Raw genomic sequence first — 19,664 nt, 5'->3', positions numbered from 1 at the left:
GGTGGAACTCAGCGGGTGGATCTCATGGGAGGGGAAGCCCCCTATGGGACCAGTGACAACTACTGTGGGAGAACGCGGTATCCACCTAACACCTACATCTCTCCTTCACCCCCACTCTCTCCACTCCTACCCTCCTGTCCCATGTATGTCTTTAAGATTCAAGAAGTAGAAAGGACTTGGGGCCTGATCACGACTTTGGCGGTAACCCTTAAATCCGGCGGTAGCGGTATTACCGCCGGATTTAAGGGTCTGCCAAATCAGGACTTCGGCGGATTTCACCCCAGCTCTGAGCTGGGGGGAAATCCGCTGAAAATGTGCGCTATTGGGCCAATGGGGAATGGGGATTAACATTACCGTCGAACTCGTGATCAGGCCCTTAGTCGAGGAAGAATAGAGGTGGCTATCATGAAGATCCAAGCCAAGAAAATGTGAAGCGGAAGAGGCGCTGATCCGCAGCGATCACTCAGATAAACTTGCATGAACAGTCTACTCATTACCTACAGACCTTACTGGATACTGACATAAAAACTGACAATGGACTCACCCGAGAGTTCGATGCTCCGGAGAGGAAACACGAGAGGGACCGACGATCAGCGAGGAGAGCAGCCGGAGCAGACCCTGTTACTTTACATATTTATATTGTGCACCTGAAGACCCGGAGGCTTATGGACGCAAGGCAAACAACAACAATATAAAGATCAAAGGAAGCATACAAATTCAGATAGCACCTTGCCAAAAAAAACAAAATTATCTAAAGAGCAGCATCTTCAGTTTTTTCTTAAATAATTCAATATCTGTTTCTCCTCTAAGATCTGGAGGAATTGCTTTTCATGACATGGGGACAGTGACATAAAACCCACTCTTAGCAACATCAGAGTCCTAACATTCATTTTAGTCAGCAAAGCCTCGCTCAAAAAAGCCAGGCTAGAGCCCGCTAGGCATTTATGCCCAATAACAAGTTGACGAAACTCAATCCTTGCCTCGACTGGCAACCAGTGTAATTCTCTCTCTGCTTTGGTGACATGGTCTCTCCGACCCAGTCCAATAATCACTCTAATCACACTGTTCTGAATCACCTGCAGTCTGACACAAACTGCCTTCTTGATGCCAACTAGCAAGTGATCTATTGCAGATCTCCCAATAGCTCTTGCTATTATATTACCATTTTCTTTAGAAATATAGAGGTGAATTTGCGCTAGCAACTGGATGTAGTATGCTGATGTAGAAACTAAACTACTCACTGGCGCATTCATATTTAAGTTTTGATCCAGATGAATCCCAAGTCTTTTTACTTTCTTTATAGTCTGTAAATCGCATGCAGCCACCCGAAACCTTCTGTATTCAGTTCCAAGCTTCACGATTTTTTGTGCAATTCCTACCACCATCAATTCGGTATTTTCCTTATTCAAACCAAGACCATTTTCCAACATCCAGACCTCTATAGCATCATATACTTCATTTATCCTTTTGGTATCCTGCTCATAATGTCCAGAAAGAGTGGTGATACACTGAGTGTCATCAGCATAATTAGTAAAACCAATATCCTTCGTCTCCAACAAATCAAAAAGTGGAACTGAGAAACCAGGCGCACAGATACTGAAGTGGCAGTCTGCACCGGACACGCTGAGTGAACCGAGAGACTGGCTGGAGAGAGCAGCGCAGCACTGCAGGACCATGGGGTCCAGCGGGGAGAGACACGCCGAAGTGGGTCAGAAGCCGCAGACCCGCTGCATCAAGCTGGGACGAGCCGCAGAGTGCCGGCGAGGCAGAGAAAGACACCGGGAAGCCTGCAACCGACCGGAGGGCTGCAGCCAAGACCGTACATTTCTAAAGGTACTTGGGTGCCGGAGTCTATTATTGGGGGTCCCCAGAGGGTGCTTGATACCCTAAAGACAACAGTGTAGGGAAAGGTGGAGAAGAGGATCAATTCTATGGGGCGGGGTAATAAGAGAACCATTATCAATATACTGTATCAAGAAGGATAGGGTCTGGGACCCTTACAAAAGAAGAACATATCATGTAACAAGAGTACCTAATCTTTATGCAGACATTTCCCCACCAATTGTTGAACTGTTTTACAAGCCTGAGGAAGGCTGGGGAAGGAAGACGACCCCCCAGCAGTTGATGTACTGTACCAGAAGCCAGAGGAATATAATTGAATTGATAGTTTATTTATATAGCGCCTATACACAATGTGTTTCAAATCGCTTCAAGGCAAGGGAGGGAACAAGGGAAAATACAATGACATTCTTACAGGCCATGAACAGTAAGGATGTGAAATTAACTATCGTACTCAGCCTGACAACATTTCAGATAGTGCAAGAGCTAAGACATCGATAAGGAAGGGAGGGGGAGATTGGGAAGGAAATGGAAACAGACAGGTGACTACCGTGCTAGGCCTGATGACATTTCTGGTAGAGCCGGAAAAGAACATAAGGTGAGCGGGAGGGATGCAAAAAGGGAGGGGAGGAACAAAAGAAGTGACTATCGTACTAGGCCTGATGACATTTCAGATAGTGCTAGGGGGGTGGGGGGGCAGTAAGGGAAGGGGGAGAAGACAGACAAGGTTGCTCTCGTACTAGGTACAGGGACAATTCTGATAGAGTAAGTGCATAGGAGAAAGTAAGGGGAGGAGGGGAGGAGATAGGAAAGGGAGAAAGGGAGAAGAACAGAGAGTAAGCAGTCAAAAAGAGTGGAGAAGCATGAGGGGAGAGCGTTTACAATGGCAGAAGTCAGTAGTAACACATAATGTTGCAAGCCAGGATACAAGATGAAGATGGGAACAGCATGATTCAGGGCCATCCTGAGTACAAGATGCAAAGGAAGTCCGGCATGAGAGTTGCGAAAGGATGATGCACCGTGAATCAATGAAGTCCATAAAGGTCAAATCCAGCATTGGCCACAAGGCGGTGATGGTGAAACCAGAATGTATCAGGACAGACTCTTGCAGAAGTAGGCTGGAGGGGGCCGGGGGAGCAGGGTAGGGTAAAAGAATCAAGCAAAACAGGCAACACCTGTGTGCAAGAAGTGGGGGGCACAGGGAACATCACGGGAGAACCAGAGGGGGTGGGGATGGCCTGTGGGGACAAAGGGAGGAAACACATGTTGGTACATGCTTACTTGCTGTCTGAGCAGGGGCCGGGCCCTGGGTCCTCCTCGTCCGAACAGGTCCAAACAGGAATTGCCATTTTCTTCGTCTGCCCTTCGCTTTGAACGCCCGGGCGAGAGACGCCCTTGATCTAAGATACCCTAAAGGGAAACCCTGCCTCAAACAGAGAAAAGGAGTGGAGAAATCGAGTGGAAGCGGTCAGGCAGTCTTTCTACAGTGGCTTCTGTGTGTGAAGCAGGTGCTGCAGCGTTTAAAAACACTTGTGCTCTCGCAGAGAAAGTCGCAGAACAAAGGAGTGGTATCAGTCAGGCAGTCCGGCAGCTGGACACCGCCCAGTGCGTGAGATCTACACCTGCAACTCAAGAGTGAGCTATAGCGGTAGCCGTGAGCCGCGAGCTGCAGCTGGGAGACAGTGGAAATCTGGGATTGAGGCAGACCGCAACGCTGAGCCACAAAAACGAGCGGTAAGAAAATCGAATACTGAACATATAAATCTATGGCTCTTTGACAATCATCTCAGCGGGATCAGAGGCGTTGATAGGGTGGGGTTAGGGGGCTATAGCCCTGGGTATTTTGGTTGTATCCCTCAGGGGTTGCAACCAAAAAGGCTTGCTAGCACCCAGTCCCGACAGTCCCAAAATTAGCATAGCCCCGGTTCTTTTCCAGACCTAGCAACACCCGTGGCGGGAGTCATCACGAACACAATGTTGCCACATAGATTTTGCTGAGTAACTGAGGTGGAACTTTTTGGGGAATAGCTTGTGTTCTGACCTGGGCCCGAGTGCAACTGGAGGGGGGACAGAGGTTGTGCCCGGTGTTCCGGGCGCAGCGTTCTCTTCTGATACTACATAGCTAAATACCCAAAAAGATCTGACACAAGCACCTACGAATCAAGAGGTGTGGGTCGTGGATCGGTTAGAAGCTTGCGAATAGGGTGACTGTTGGATAAAATACCCTTTGAACCCTAATTTTGTCATCTAATCGTATATTGACTCACTACAGACCACAACCTAAATGAAGGAACTTCTTAGAGGACTTATAGCTGCTTTGGTCCAAGACTCTCTAAGAATTATTAAGACTCAAGGCTTGCCAAGACTTATTAAGACACTAAAATGTCAAAACTGCGAAATGGAAAGCTGAAAATTACAGCAAAGGGGTGTATAGCTCTGCGAGACCATCAAGAGCTGGAACGCCTATGTGATACACAGAGTCCTTGCTCAAGCACTAGCACCATACTGAATGCACCACAAATAACTAAAGGCACACATTTGGTTACTAACGTGCCTACTGAGGTGAATGATGACAGCTTACTGAACTCGGCATCCCTGATACCATCAAATAAAAGGGAAATCACTGTGAGAACAAACAAAGGGAGTGTGTTAGCTGGGGAATCACTGGAAGGAGCAGGAGCTACGTCAAGTTTAACCCCTGCCTCTAATACAGAGGAGCTTGAGCTTGGAGGAGAGATTCAAAGTCTACCCATGGGAGGGTTAGGCACGGGTGCCTTAGAAAGCAGTAAAGTCCCGACGTGCCCGGACAAGTTATCATTACCCACAGTGAATCATGTTATGTTTGAGACTCCTAACATCACTCAAGAAGGGAACATGCCAAGGACAAGTAATCAACACACTGTTGACCAATTTGGTCAAAACTCATTGAACTGGGGCAGTGGGAACAGATCCTTTATTCACCCTCAGATTTCCCAAAGTAAAAATCAGGAGTTCATGCTGGACCCATCGTTTGAGAAGCTGTGTAACGACATGGAAGGAATCAAAGCTCGGTCACATTGGACTGCCGGAAAGGTGGGCATTTCTGGTGAAATGGGCAACCAAAGAACTGGAAGTAGTTACAATTATGCACTTAGCCCATTGAACAGCTCTTTTATAGAGCATCAGGAATGGCGGGAATATGGCCCATCTCACCCTGCCACACTCCATGAAAATTATTACACTCCCAAAAATCGAACACTAAGGAGAGATTCCAACGTCATGCCACAAGTTGAGACATTGGGCCCTGCATCAATATCTGCTTTGCATTTGGTTTTGGAGTCATTGCTAAGGCTCTATGACAATGTAAAAGAGGTGGTCCAAGCCAACGTCACAAAATTGGACTCTTTGGATCAGAGTCTAACTAGAATATTGCTGAATACCTGGGAACATCCGAATTCTGGCAAGGCATTAATTGGTCAGCCTCTCACTGGAAGGAGGGGGAGCTAAGATACAAACGCCTACCAAAGAGAGTGAAGCGACAAAGATTCCAGAGACGGAAAATGGTGGACTTTTACCAATACCTTCTCTGATTACACCAAATAGTCCCTCACCATTAGAAGAGCTGTTTCTTCTAGAATGGGAAAACACCCCAGAGGACCTAGGCCCAGTACCTGAAATCGAGGTCATGAATGACTCCCTAGAGGAAGACTCAGACCTTGAGGGCTGGGTTAGGGTCAGCAGAAAAAAGAGGAAAGGAAAACCACAAGGGAAAAAAAGACTAAAAACATGCCAGCGCAAAATGGAAATAAAAGAAGTAACTCCAGACATTTCATTAAAGCCCTTACACGGGAGACATCAGATTCTACCCAAAAATCAAAATCAACTGGAATGGGTAACAAAAAGGGGGCTGCTAAAAATCCAAAGCAACCGAAAATTACAATTCTTTGGGAATCCCCAGATACTCTGGATATGGATCTGGAATCTCAAGAAACATCTACTGCCTCTGTCATTTTAGAAGAACAGGAATCCGATGCCCTGTCCACAACTGGGCCATCGACAGTGAAGCCTGTCCAGGCTTCAGTGGAAGAACAGGTGGTCATCGTACCATAGAAGACTAACTTAGACTCTTTTCTTGGGACCACAATGAGTTGGGAGAGCAATGCTCTAATTTGCGTCTGTTCATTTAAACAGAGGCCAAATAATAAAAATCTTTCAAGAAATTCCCCAAGTAAGGGCCCTGCAATAGGAGGATATACTGAGGGTGGGCTTCCCAAAAAAGGTAGCGGAAAGATCGGTCTGCTACTATGCTTCTAACTTCATAGCACAGATTGTCTGGAATAACCGGGGGAATCTTAATACCATTGGCTACCAATTAGGCCAATTAAACTCAGTGGAAGAAATTGAGTCCTTCTTAGCCCTTCTTAACCCCTGCAGCCTCAAATGGCATCAGCACAAGGAACAAATAGTAAATCGTAAACAACTGGGAAAATGGACCTTGAAGAATGGGCATGGCTCGAGTTGGCCTTGTTTGCGTGGATATGTTAAAAAAAATAAAGGCAAAGGAGTCGAGCCTTTGAGGAAGGGTGTTTAACATTAACTACATGGAACAACTGTGGATATCTCAAGTTGAAGGGACTGATTGCTTTGGAACTAAAGAGGGCAGGAGTGCTACTGTTACAGGAGACTATGGCAATTACCCCTTTTGAGTTGGAAGGGTTTCACACCTACAATAAAGTCTCCACTAGGGGACAGCAAGGAAGGCCGTTAGGAGGCCTGGCAATTGTAATAGATCTAAACTGCGATTGCACACACTATGAAATAGAGGCAAACTCAAAGGACCGTATGGCTGTGAATGTATTCCTTCCTACCATAAATGCTAATCTGTTAAATGTTAACCTTTATTTTAACCATTTGAATACCAAAATGGCAGACATCCGGCAGGCGTTAGATCTACTGCTTACGGATTGGTCTGGGAGGGGAGACAGAGAACTTATAGTGGTGGGGGGGGTTTCAACTCTGTGTATCGCCATATTGTATGGGGGGACTGGTAAGTATTGCGAGATGCCCTATTCAGTCTGCACGACAGGTGATGATGTGGAACAATTATCTAGAGCAATGGGACCTTCGGGTTCGTCTACCAGCGGACCAAGAAGCGAAGGACTTCTATACATGGACCCGGGGGGAGAAAAGGACGTGGATTGACCACCTTTTTGTTACTGAAGATCTGGAACATCTCGGTGGTCCATTAGAAAAGGGGGATGGCCCCGGTAGTGACCCTTTCCCCATATGTTTGGCAAACCGACTCCCACTTACAGCTAATTATATACAACATGAAACTGCATTCATTTCGTCAGAAAGAGGGGGGTGGACAGTAAAATCGAACACTAGAGCCTACAGGACATTTAGTGCTTTGTGGGAGAAGGAGATATCAAAAATGGAGTTGGGAGGACAGAGTTTAAACGGTTAATAATTACATCTTCACCTTACTGAACTCTCTAAAGTCTCTTACTAACAGGGGTCAAATTACTGGAGGGAAACAACATAACCATCCCTTTGATGTAAAAGTAAAAATGGCGAAACAGGCAAAGAGGGCAGCCATTAGAACCCTACTTAAGACAGCTCCTGATAATTCCACCTTTAGGGTAGACAAGAAAAGAATAGTGGACCTGCACAAAATAACATTAAGACAAAATGGCTGGGAAAGGTTGATAGATCAAAATCCAAGGTGATCATGACCCTTATCCAGAAAGACACTGCCAACTTCTGGAAAATTCTGGGGGGTTTAACAAATGGTGTGAATAATTCCCTGGAGTGTAACATCACTGCCCAGGAATGGGGAGGGGTACATCACTAAGAGATAGGCTATGCCCCCTGATGAGGGGAATGTATTTAACTCTAGCATGATGGACCAGGTGCAGGGGGTTCTTCAGTGGCACACTGAGGACATCTTCTGGGCAACTGACAGGGCCAACCCTTCAAGGGCTCCGGGCCCAGACAACATACCACCAGCATTGATGAAATCCAGTCCAGAAGCTTGGGCTGGCCCTTTGAGAGATCTGTTCAATTATGTGAGTAAAACCCTTGCAGCCCCTGATACATGGGGAGAACCCCTAATTATCCCTATACACAAACAAGGGGACAGGGGAGTACATAAGAATGTTTTACCAATATCCTTGCTGGATTCTTCCAGAAAGAATTTTGGAACTCTTCTGTTAAGGGAGCTCAAGGGACTCATAATATCGAAGGGTTTGTACTCTCAGTTTCAGACTGGATGGGAACTTCCTTGAATGCCTTTGTCATGTCCCATCTCTTAGCAGCAGTCAAAAAAACCAAGGTACTGACTGTCATGGCATTGATAGACTTGTCCAGTGCCTTTGACACAGTTTGCAGAGCAAAGCTTTGTAAGAAATTGCTGGGTATGAATCTCCCTTTAACGTTGGTGCAGATGGTCTTGCTGCACACAGACACAACTGTCAAGAGTGAGGTTGACTGGGGAGGGAGCCATGACGGACCCCATTGCTACGTACGTTGGTTTGTGGCTGGGGTGTGTGTGACTCCCACTCTTTTCAACCTCAACCTTGCTGACTTACTTTGTGTCTGGGATGGGGGTACTACTAATCCTGCGAATCTGGTCTCAGTGTCACTATACTGCATTGTCTTTTCTGCGACGTGGTCTTGTTTGATCTGACACCGATGAAGCTCCAGAGGAAATTGACAGTTTTTTTAATATGCAGTTGAGAATAATCTTAGAGTTAATGGCCAGAAGTCGAAGGTCATTCTTTTAACGAACAAGAGAACCCCGAAAACCATGACATGGAGGGTGGGTGGCAACTTCCTTGAAAGAGTGAGATCCATTATCTACCCCGGTTATCATATCACCAACACACATTCCAAGGAGAGCTGGAAACTCCTGATTAGGGGCAAGAGAATGTCTCTGCTGGCAAAAATGAAGAGGGTATATACACAACTGTGCCACTTCTCCGTTAACCCTCTTCTCCAAATACTACTTTTCCACTGTGGATGCTACCCTACTTTATGTCCTGGATCTTTGTCATTTTGAGTTGGGGGATTTCCTTTATACCACCCAGAGAATGCTGCTTAAGAAAACACTGGGGCTGTCTATTTCCATCCCGAACGCTGTGATAAGGCAAGAGTTCAGGCTGATTTAATTGGGGACTAGAGCCAAATGGACAAAAACGTAGGTAATGTATCCTACGTTAAGGACAAGGGAATATATGAACAACTTGGGGAGCTCTTCTCTTTTTGTGAGAAATGTACTGTATTCAACATACATACTGTAAGTCCCCACCTGTTCTGAGGAGATCACACAATCAGGTTTATGTAGTTTGTTCCTAACAGCGGGCGCATTATAACAAAGCTTTTCTTTTGATGACCCTATCAAGGTAAGTATTTCACTCATTTGTTCCTTGAATTTTGTGATGGAGGCCCTGGATGATATTTATTTATTTATTTATTTGTTTAGTGTTTTGGTTCAGACAAAACAGTATAAACCTTTCACTTCATACAAAAATCAAACAACAGTAAGAAAAGAGAAAGAAAAAGTTAAAATCAACATTTCTCATTTAAAAAATAAAATGTGTCTTTTTAGAGCAAACTTCATGAAAGCATCACGTCAAAGGAAGTGGGGTAGTTGCTCAGTGTCCGCCATCATAAGTCCGATATTTTTTTAAGTATCAGGGAAAGGAAACCAGTTAGAGCCAATATCGAGGTCTGTCCCTGGTCAACCATCAAGCTAGACCATACAAGTTCATTAACATTTTTCATTCCCAAGTGATTTTCCCTTTCTTTTTGCAGGGCCAGGCAATCAGGGTAAGATAGGGGTTTCATTTTAATTTTGCCACCCACAATGACCCTCTGTGCCTTACTTATGCATCCTTGCACAGGTCAGATGTGATGTCACAACTGGCCTGTAATAAGACACTTATTTCCAGGTTTGTATACAGATATTGCAGGCTGCAATGCATTATAAGGCATTTATTTACAGGCCCTTGTACGGGCATTGCAGCCTGCCATGTCCTTATATGCGTTTTACTGCTTGGTGACTGTGAATCATGTGCTTGTTAATCTTTTTTTTGTATGTCATTTTTAAAACGCTCTAATAAATGTTGGCATGAAATATTAACAGTGATGAAAGTTGTGGGTATACCATTTTTACTAAACCAGATCATCTCACAGTCCTCCAAGACTAAAGAAATGTGTACAACCCTTTGGTAAAGTGCAAATTTATATTTTGGGAAAATGCGGTATCTCAAATATTTTAAGAAAACCACATGGTTATTCACATCATATTTATTTCCCTAGGTGCGGTGACAGGCTTGGCTGTGGCATTGAACTTCCTGTCATTCGTTAACATAGTGCTGGTGTTCTTCCGGGACTGATTCAAGTCTTCTGTGAATGATGGCAGCGACCTTTGACGCTTATGTCTTGCAAATGGCAGAGTGCAGCAGAGAACTGATAAAACCACTCCTTTAACTTTCTGTTTTTTCAGCAAATGTGTTTCGATCCTGTAATGGTTTTCTGCATTGATGCATTTTATAAACTCACACAAGTGTAGTTCTCGTTTCGGTGGCTGCATGATAGTTATGTCTTGAGCAGTACAAAGGTTGATCATACTAAGAGATGGAAATGCAACATTTGAGTACTGTGAGTGGTGGGAGTATGAACGACATGATCCTCAAGACAGCAGTTAACACAAAATGTGGGCCCCCCCCCCTCCAAGTCATGTTGACGGCCCACCTCCAAGCTTCTCAACAAAGAAGGTGGCGTGCCACACTACGGGCTGGCCTGGACCACCACACCTGCACAATGCCCATTACTATCATGCTATTTCAGGGCATGCCACACACTGCACTTGGTGAAAAGTGTATGTTTTTTAATCAAAGCTTAAATCTTAAACCTAATATAGAAATAAGGGGCCGTGCCTGGCACCTGGCACCCAAATGTGCACCAGTTAATTTGAACGGTGTAAATATTTGCCAGAAATACCTGAGAGCAACCAAGCATAGCAATGCAGCTCAAACCTACTAATGTGGGTTTGGGGGGTTCCCCCCCCCCCCCCAAGACATTTTTTTGAATAACGAGTTCAAATGGTGTATTATACAGCAAACTTTCTGTGAAAAATGGTATTTAAAAAAGCCAGACAGTTTGTAATCTGTTTTGAAGGGTAACTCATAAAAAATCTAATAGATGCAAGTCACCAAAAGTGCAGCAGAGCATTTCCCAACGCACTTTCATTGTGCTTTTCCTCACAATGTATGCCAGTGTAAAACATGTTCACTCTGGCTGTGCATATATATTTCCATGTTAGCTGCACCAATATATGAAAAGCGGAAAAGTGGGCACCACCTAAAATTGAAATAATATAAATTCAAAAAACTTTTCAAAAAAAGTATTAAACTTAAAAAGTCCACCTGAAGGTGGTAATTCAAAGAGTCTCTATAGGAGCTGACTGTGTATAACCCAGAGACACCCGAGCTCAATATTATCACAATAGAAAGAAGCCAGGTATGAGATTTGGCGTGGGTTAGCTGACTGGACAAAGTATTTGCATTTAACAACTATACGGGTAAATATAAGCTTACTTGCGCGTGCCATATTTGTGCGCTGTACCAATATATGCCAGTATTCCCATATAAGAACATGCTCATGTTTGCTTTGCACATAATGCCAGTAATGATATTATAAGAAAGTATGTCCAAGCTGGCTCTGCTAATATATGCCAGTACCCTCACGTAAGAACTTACCCCAGGGATGTCATCTAGGGGTCGCCAGGTCCGACCATTGATGTCTTCCTTGCTACCTCTGTGGTCTCGCTTGCTACCCCTAAAAGAAAAAACACCTTTTTTTTTTTACAAATTGATGCTCATGGGCTGTGGCCAATGCCATGTGGCTCTTTGTTTCTAGAGTGGCGGGCTTTCTTGTTCAGGATTCTTAAAAAAACAGGGGGTTCCACAAGTGTAACACTTTGAGCAGTGACCCTAAATAACAAAGACTAGGAATAACAAATAATTTGTCTTTTAGGAATTCCATACAATAATTGCTAGACTCATTACATGTTTATTTCAGGCACACTTCTGGGGGTGAGTCACTGATTTAGTCTGTTCTTAAAAACCTCAAATTCACAATGCAGACAAAATACTCCAAAAAGCATTTAGAGTAGAATAATCATCCATTTCGGACTATGTATATTGCTTTTCTTAAGTTGCAGTTATAGCATGCTTTTTTCTGCCGATACATATGGTGATCCATTCTGGTATGAAATGTTCATCACGTTACAGTGATATTGGAACCATATTTTTCATAGTGTACCTAGGACCAATGCTATGTGATGCCACACCCTATTTTGTCAAGTGTTAAAAGGTTGTGTTCCATCGCTTCCTTTGATGTCACTTCGAGGTGGGGTCAAATGATATCACTTCCTGTAATGTCATCATAGCTCAAGGGTCAGGTGATTTCACTTCCACTACCCCTGGCATTTCGGTGAAATAATATCCCTGACTTAGCCCTGTTGGCTTTGCCATTAAAAATGCCAAATCACAATAAGAAAACATGTCCAAACTGGCTCCACCAATGTAAGCCGGTCAAGACATGAATAACACTTATCATGCTTGCTTTATCATACAAGCAGAGTACAAAATACCATGCCACAGTAAGATATTATACTAGACTGGTTTCACCAAAATGCAAGTCTAGCCACATAATAAGACTTACCATGCTTGCTTTATCATAGATGCACAGTAATAAATGTCATGGCACAGTAAGAAATGGCTAGACTGGCTGTGCCAAAATGCCAGTCTAGTCATATAATAGCACTTATCATGCTTGCTTAATCATAAATGGGCAGTAAAAATGTCATTGCCACAGTACGAAATTACGAGATTGGCTGCACCAAAATACCAGACTGGCTACGTAATAACACTTTTCATGCTTGCTTTATCATAAATGACCCCTAGACCCCCCAGTGCCTTGCACGCACACACATATTCACATCCATATCCAACAATTCACTCGCCTACATACCTTCTCCGGCTCTCACATTCACTCACACGTTCCACACACCCAGAACATTAACACTGCATTCTCCATATCCCCAATCAGAACATTCACTCACACTGCATCCTCATTCACATGACACACGCACTCACACCCATACATACATATGCCATTCACATGAACATATATATATGCACATACATATATATTACATACATACACCATCACATCCAACACGCAGGCACACACACACTCAGACACTCAGACATGCACACATTTTTTTTTAAAAAAAAGGTTTTGTTACCTGGCTTCCTGGCGAGCAGGATCTTCCTGGTTCCTTTTTGATATGGACAAGTGATGGGATCAAGCCCTACCACGCCCCTGCTAATAGTAGGCCCCAGCGCAGCGCTCCCCCCGACTTTAGTCATGATGATGGCTGAGGCGGTTGGGCCCCCACTCTGGACATGCAGTGGTGAAGCACCCTGCTCTGCTTACGGGGGCACCCATTACGACAATGCCTTCAAAAGATTTCAGGCCATTTAAAATAGAAATATCAGAAATCCTTAGAGTGAAACATCAGATTTAACCTACGGATGTTCTGAGCATCATGCAAACTTCCATAGCTAATAAGTGAGTATAGAATAGGCCATTTTAGGTAACAACCCACACATCTAGCATCGCCACCTAGTCACCATCCCTGTTGGTTCATCACCAGTTCAGTGGCGCATATCAACACTCTATGAGTATGCAGCAATTGAATTAAATGCTTGAATTATTTGCTCCATATGAGATATCATTGTTCCATAGGGCAGCACTATTTCAATCCTTCATAATATTGATAGTTTGGATAGGTATTTAATGGCAGCAGTCTATTGAGAAAGCATTTATTGAGCTTTATAGGGCCATCGCAGTCGCACATTGATACAGATGGAGGAGAAGGAAACAAGCATTCCATGGTGAAAGTATAGGTGCTACGGTCCTTTCTGAATATAGATTCACTTATACACTATTTGAATATGGCACTATAGGAATGATGGATAGACAAACATGAATCTGGATTAGAATAATTAATTTTGGAATTACATTTTAAGGGGTGAACAGATCTTTAATTTTAGCTACGCTGATATATTTAGATGAAATTGTAAATTTGTTTTAGGATAATATTGTTATATGATCTTGTTCTTTTTATTGTCTTTCTTTTTTCTCTTTTACTATTGTAAAATTATGATAGTATTTAATGGTTGTGTAAGGTTATTTTTCTAACTAAAACACAGTAAATTAAACGAATAAATACATATGAATTTTTATTCTTGAGTATGGAGATATGTCTTTCACCTTTGTCATTGAAAGATACTGCCAGTGGTATATATTTTTGTTGCATGGAAAGAGGGTATGTATATTTGCTATAGGCCACAATGGGAATATTCTTTTTTTAAAACATATTAACATTGATGCAGTTCTTAAATATATCCTTTGCCTATTTGGCTGGCTGTAATTGATCATTATGAAACAAACTTCAGGACATATATATATATATATATATATATATATATATATATTTGACAGAAAGGGGGTGAGGGGCGCACTCTGGTTCCCAGCTAGGTGTACCTTTCCACAGTCCAATAGATCTTCTCCTCCTAGCGCTTTCTTGCCTCTTGCAATCATCAGGGAGGCAGTCTGTTCAGGTGTTAATGGTTAATACCAATCATGGCCTCAGGGAATTCTGGTTGCTGTGGTCAATTCAAGTAGCCAGGAACCAACTCAACCTCCAATTACACAGTGTAAATCCCCAATTGGGGGGACGGGGGAAAACCAACAGTGTGGCTCTGCTTAGTAGGGGCATGTGTCACCCCGGTGCCGCCACCTCTGGAGCCCGGGACTCCCAAAAACATTTGACAGAAAGGGGGTAAGGGGTGCACTCTGGTTCCCAGCTAGGTGTACCTTTTCACGGTCCAGTAGATCTTCTCCTCCTAGCTGGTATATGACGCTTTCTAGCGCATACATTTTGAAATCAAATTGAACAGGGGCAGATATTCAAAACACTCTGTATCATGATAGAAATTCCATAGTTAGAGTATAGAGATGGCACTGGGTCTTGCTCTTACTAATTCACATGTGGCTTGTTATATTTAGTAGAAAGTACGTGGGTCAACAACAGTTTCTAGGAAATAAGAAGGTCACACAAAAAGGGTTAAATATGGAGCGAATCACGACGCTCGGCAGGTATTTATAAACTTACAGCATGCCCCTTTGGCTTGCCGAGATTTATAATCACTCCGCACTAACATGGCTGCGACCCGCTTAGCCATGCTTACATACGGAGCGGTTCCTTCTGCTGTGGCAGCACAAGACTTGTGTTTCGGTTACTAACAGCAATCGTTTGCGCTCCTCGAGTTGCAAGGAACGATACTAGAAATCAGTGATATTGTTTGTAGATATCTGCAGCGCATTGACATAACATCGCTCCCAGCGAGAGGAGTGGACCAAAAAACGCGGTGGATTGGTCGGAGCGCTCGCAGAGGCGCTTGGTGTTGTCCTAGCAACATTACACTACACAGTGTGGTTGAATGCTCTAATTCCCCACATATATTTATACTCACATTGATATTTTTATATTTATGAATGTTGCAAGCGACTCAGCGAGATGACATATTGGCCCCATACTTGCTTATGCGCTTTCCATAGCGTAACTACGCAGTGGGAAGATACAGGCTTATACTCGAATTACATGAGGATGGGGGCCATTAGAAGTGGGATCTGGCAACACCACATCACTCATCAGTGCTATTTGGTGTTATGGCACTTCGCTAACTAACTCCACTAACTACCAGGGGAAAGGAGTAGCACACTACACCAATATTTGCTGGAGGATTATGGTGAGCGTGCCACCAGCATACACAACTGTGATACATGTTTGCAATGGATTGCCTCTCGTGGCGCATTGTTAAATGGCAATTTTTGCCCCATAGGTAAAACGTGGTTATCAGGATTTTTCCACCACTTCCGGGACTCCTTCAGTAGGCTGAATGAATCACAGTTGTTGAGTGCCCTGTTAATACCCATTCACATTGCCACCGTTGGGAATTACTGAGCAGCCTGTTTGTCTCTCTCGTGCAGGCCTTTTGGAAATATTGCAACTCTCATTGATTTCAAGACAGCTCCTTGCACTTGCACGATCTGAACGTACCATGCCTTGAAGATCGTCTATATTTCCCTCCCTGTCTCCCCTCCTGAATGGTCGTGCCTCTATGGTGGTGGTGGTGCGTTTTTATGCTCTTGGAAAAACTGCAGAATCATCGTCAGACCTATTTGTTGTTATCTACACTGTTAATTGTATTTATGCACCTACTCTCCCTGGACAGACTGGTTATCGTTCAGAAAACTCAAGGGCTCTGAATGACTGTTTTTCTCCCCTGTTCCCTCCCTCCTTGAGCGCCTTGAAACACTTGCCTTGTGTATAGGTGCTTTACAAATAAACGTTACCATACCACATAGCATACCATGCAAAAGGTAAGCTTATTCTAGACAGCAGTTATGCTACATTGGACACAAGGGAAGATATTTGTTCCCCTTGGTTGATATATATATAAATTATATTTGCTTTCAGGAGTAGGTGAATATTAAAAAACACAGAAAGAGAAAGTGGTCCGCCCTAGAGTCCATTATTTGACTGGCTACTACCAAAAGGTATGTAGTTTATCGGTATTGCACCAAAATATTGTAAGGAAAATGCTGAATGCGCGTTTGTTGCGCCTTCAGCATTGCAGAAATGTTGAAGCCATAAATGCTGCACTAGGTGAGCAGGGGTTGCAGGTCCCTCCGGCTCCCCTAGTTCAGCATTTTTGGCTTTGGGGGTTGCAGGGGTGTTAGCTACATACATTAAATGTAGAACGGGGGACAAAAGAAGAAAATCCCGAAAGTTCGAGTTACAAAATGCGAACAAGTCAGCTTTGTATTTTTGCAACTGGAGCCTTTGGGCTTTGTTTTTTTAATGTAGATCCTAGTTTATCAATATATTAAATGATGATATGACGCAATTAGACGTCCTATTGAAATTAAATGTCACGCATCCACTCCATCCTAACAGAATATATGTACATTTGTTTGAATTGTAGACAATGGAACACATTGGGTTGTTGTAAAAAAAACTGGTTATGTACTGCTGAAGGCCGCGATTGGCAGGAGCACCACCTGATGCTCTTTAGATGGATGAAACACACTGTGTCGACTCTTAAGAAGCAATCACGACACTGCAAATAAAGGGCAGGTCAGGGAAAAAGGACTATCTACAGTTTAGGTGTCCCCATATGTGCCAGGGGATTTTTGCATTTTACACACACATTTGTTCCAGCTTGTCTGGGATTTATGTTGAACAGTAGGGTTTTTGTGTCTGTTGAATTAAATATATGTTTACTTGTGAAATACGTCTAATTGTTCATGAATTGTCGGTTGGTTCAAATATGTACAACACATTGTGCAAAGTTTTTAATTTTTGATATATGAATAAAATAGTTTATTTTTGCTAGAGTTCAGTGATTAGGTTAAATTGGGTGGAGATCGTGTGACATCAAGGCCTTGATCACCTTTTGTTTCTGATGCATCTGCAGTGCCTACATCTGCTGGTCAGGGGTAATGGATGTTTGGTAACAAATTAATGGTTTGACATGGCCAGTGGCCATGGCTAGTGGACCCAAAAGAAAGATATTGGTGGAACATGCACAGAGGCCACACTTGAAGGCCTAGGCTAGTGGGACCTCAAGAAACTATGCAACATGTTCGGCTGTGGACACTGGGCATGGCTGAAGGCCATGGCTAGTAGGCCCAAAATAAGGTTTAGTAAAACGCTTGAAATTCAGTGAAAAACTATTTGTTAAGAGAGAGTTAAAGTGATCAGATCTAATGCAACAAACCCCCTGAAATATAACACTCACACTTCAATCAAGTTCACCTCGGAGAAGGAAATGCGTTGCATAAACCAAACAGTGATAGGGGGTAAAGGTCAGGAGTGGGCCAGAGAGGAAAAAAGCAATTGAAAGAAGTGGGGGATCATGGAAAGAGGAGGGGGACGTTGGTGAGTGCCTGTGAGGACAGGAAAGGGTTTGGGATTTTTTAGCATTATCAGGAGAATACCAGGGAAATCCAAGGGCATGGCTAGTGGGCCCCAAAAAAACCTGTTGGTGCAACATGTGCAGAGGCCGAAGACTGTGGCCTCTGCACATGGCCAAAGGCCATGGCTCGTGGGTCCCAACGAGAGCTATTGGTGCAACATGTACAGTGAGTGGCCATGGCCAAAGGCCATGGCTAGAAGGCCCCAAAGAAACCTACGGGTGCAACATGTACAGTTCCATGGCTGAAGGCCATGGACACTGTCCATGGCCAAATAACAGGGCAACTGGGCCCCAAAGAAACCTACTGGTACAACATGTACAGTGGCCATGGCTGAAGACCATGGTTAGTGGCCCCAAAAGAAACCTATTGGTGCAACATGGACCATGACTATTGGGCCCCAAAGAAACTATAGTATAACAAAATCCTTGAAATTCAGCGAAGAAACATTAGTTAGGAGAGAGTTAAGGTGATAAGATTTAACATGAAAAATGCATAGCAACCAAACCTTTGAAATTCAGTGCAAAAAGACCTTGGTTAATAGAGAGTTAAGGTGATCAGATTTAATGCAACAAGACCCCTGAAATTCAGGAATCGCATTTCGAGCAAGTCCTGCTTGACTATGCGCCCCCTGTTGTGCAGCGTATGATGATATCACTAGACTTGCACACGCTACATTTGGCTCCATATGAGAGAACAGGGCGCAGAATACCTTTGAAGCAGCATGGACATTTCAGATGGTGCACCTGGTTGGCCATTACCCATGTGGGAACTGCAGGATATGTGTGCTCACAACTACAGTGAAAGTCTTTGTCCATGGTGTATTCCATTGGACTTTGAGCAAGTTTTCCAACTACAACACGGCTAATGTAATGTATGGCATTAAATGCTGGTATGACCAGCTGTACATAGGCATGACGTCTAAAAAGGTGGCTGTGAGGATCTGCGAACATCGCAGAAGGATTAGGAACAAAGTCCTCAGAGCCCCTTTAGTACATTATTTGGTGGAAAAAAGCAATGGTCCAGAGGAATTTGTGTGGTTTGATTTTTAGATCAACTAAAGCCTGATATTCATGGGCCCTATGACAACTCACCTTTTAACATTAGAACAAACATTGATCCATCGTCTAAAGACCCATGAAGATGGCCTTAATAATGGTTTCCAATGGTCGGCACTACTGACCTGATTCAGATAGAGCGTGTAGACATGTCTGTGAGCAGTGGTTTACATCGGGGCGAGTGAGTGAGAAACCCAGTGACTTTCTCCACCATGACAAGTAGGGCACCCCACCTTTCAAGAATGGCCACTGGTAGTTCAGGGACTTGGGCCAGGAACACATTTCTTCACATTGATGTGGTAGGTTGACCGGCTTTAGCAGGTTGTTTTGGACAGTCTTGTCCGCTCCAAGAGGGTGGTGGCACGGCCCCACACATGGCAGCATGCATGCAAGACTATCAACGTGTGTATCTCTGCTGCGGCCGAGACTACGTTTTTAAACATCCAGCCTCGACCGCACAGTGAGACATAGAAAGGAGCCAGAAGGAAAACAGAGCCCCGCTCTGCGTCTGCGAACGGCAGGATCACAGTAAGAACATGCCGAGCTGATGCTCATGGAATGTGTTTGAATACCTTGTTGCGCATTACTGGGGCACCTGGACAGTGCACATGACCGTATATGACTAAGGGCATGTATTGTGCATGTATATTCATGCAGCCTTGAGAGCTC

At 43.9% G+C, this 19,664-nt stretch overlaps 1 protein-coding gene across 1 annotated transcript in view; it reads left to right on the top strand.

Annotated features, from left to right (window-relative positions):
• The window catches only part of LOC138570103 (prostatic acid phosphatase-like), a 406,974-nt gene extending 392,836 nt beyond the window's left edge, over nucleotides 1-14,138 (top strand). The window contains exon 11 of the mRNA XM_069648716.1: nucleotides 10,141-14,138. Coding sequence (XP_069504817.1) covers nucleotides 10,141-10,217 — 77 coding nt within the window. The 3' untranslated portion in view covers nucleotides 10,218-14,138. The remainder of the gene's footprint in view (nucleotides 1-10,140) is intronic.
• The last annotated feature ends 5,526 nt before the right edge of the window (nucleotides 14,139-19,664 follow it).

This window comes from Ambystoma mexicanum, chromosome 2q (genome assembly GCF_040938575.1).
Source record: "Ambystoma mexicanum isolate Mex_15411 chromosome 2q, UKY_AmexF1_1, whole genome shotgun sequence".
Lineage (NCBI taxonomy): Eukaryota > Metazoa > Chordata > Amphibia > Caudata > Ambystomatidae > Ambystoma > Ambystoma mexicanum.
Note: the sequence above shows the minus strand (reverse complement) of the source record. Positions and strands in the feature narration are given on the sequence as shown.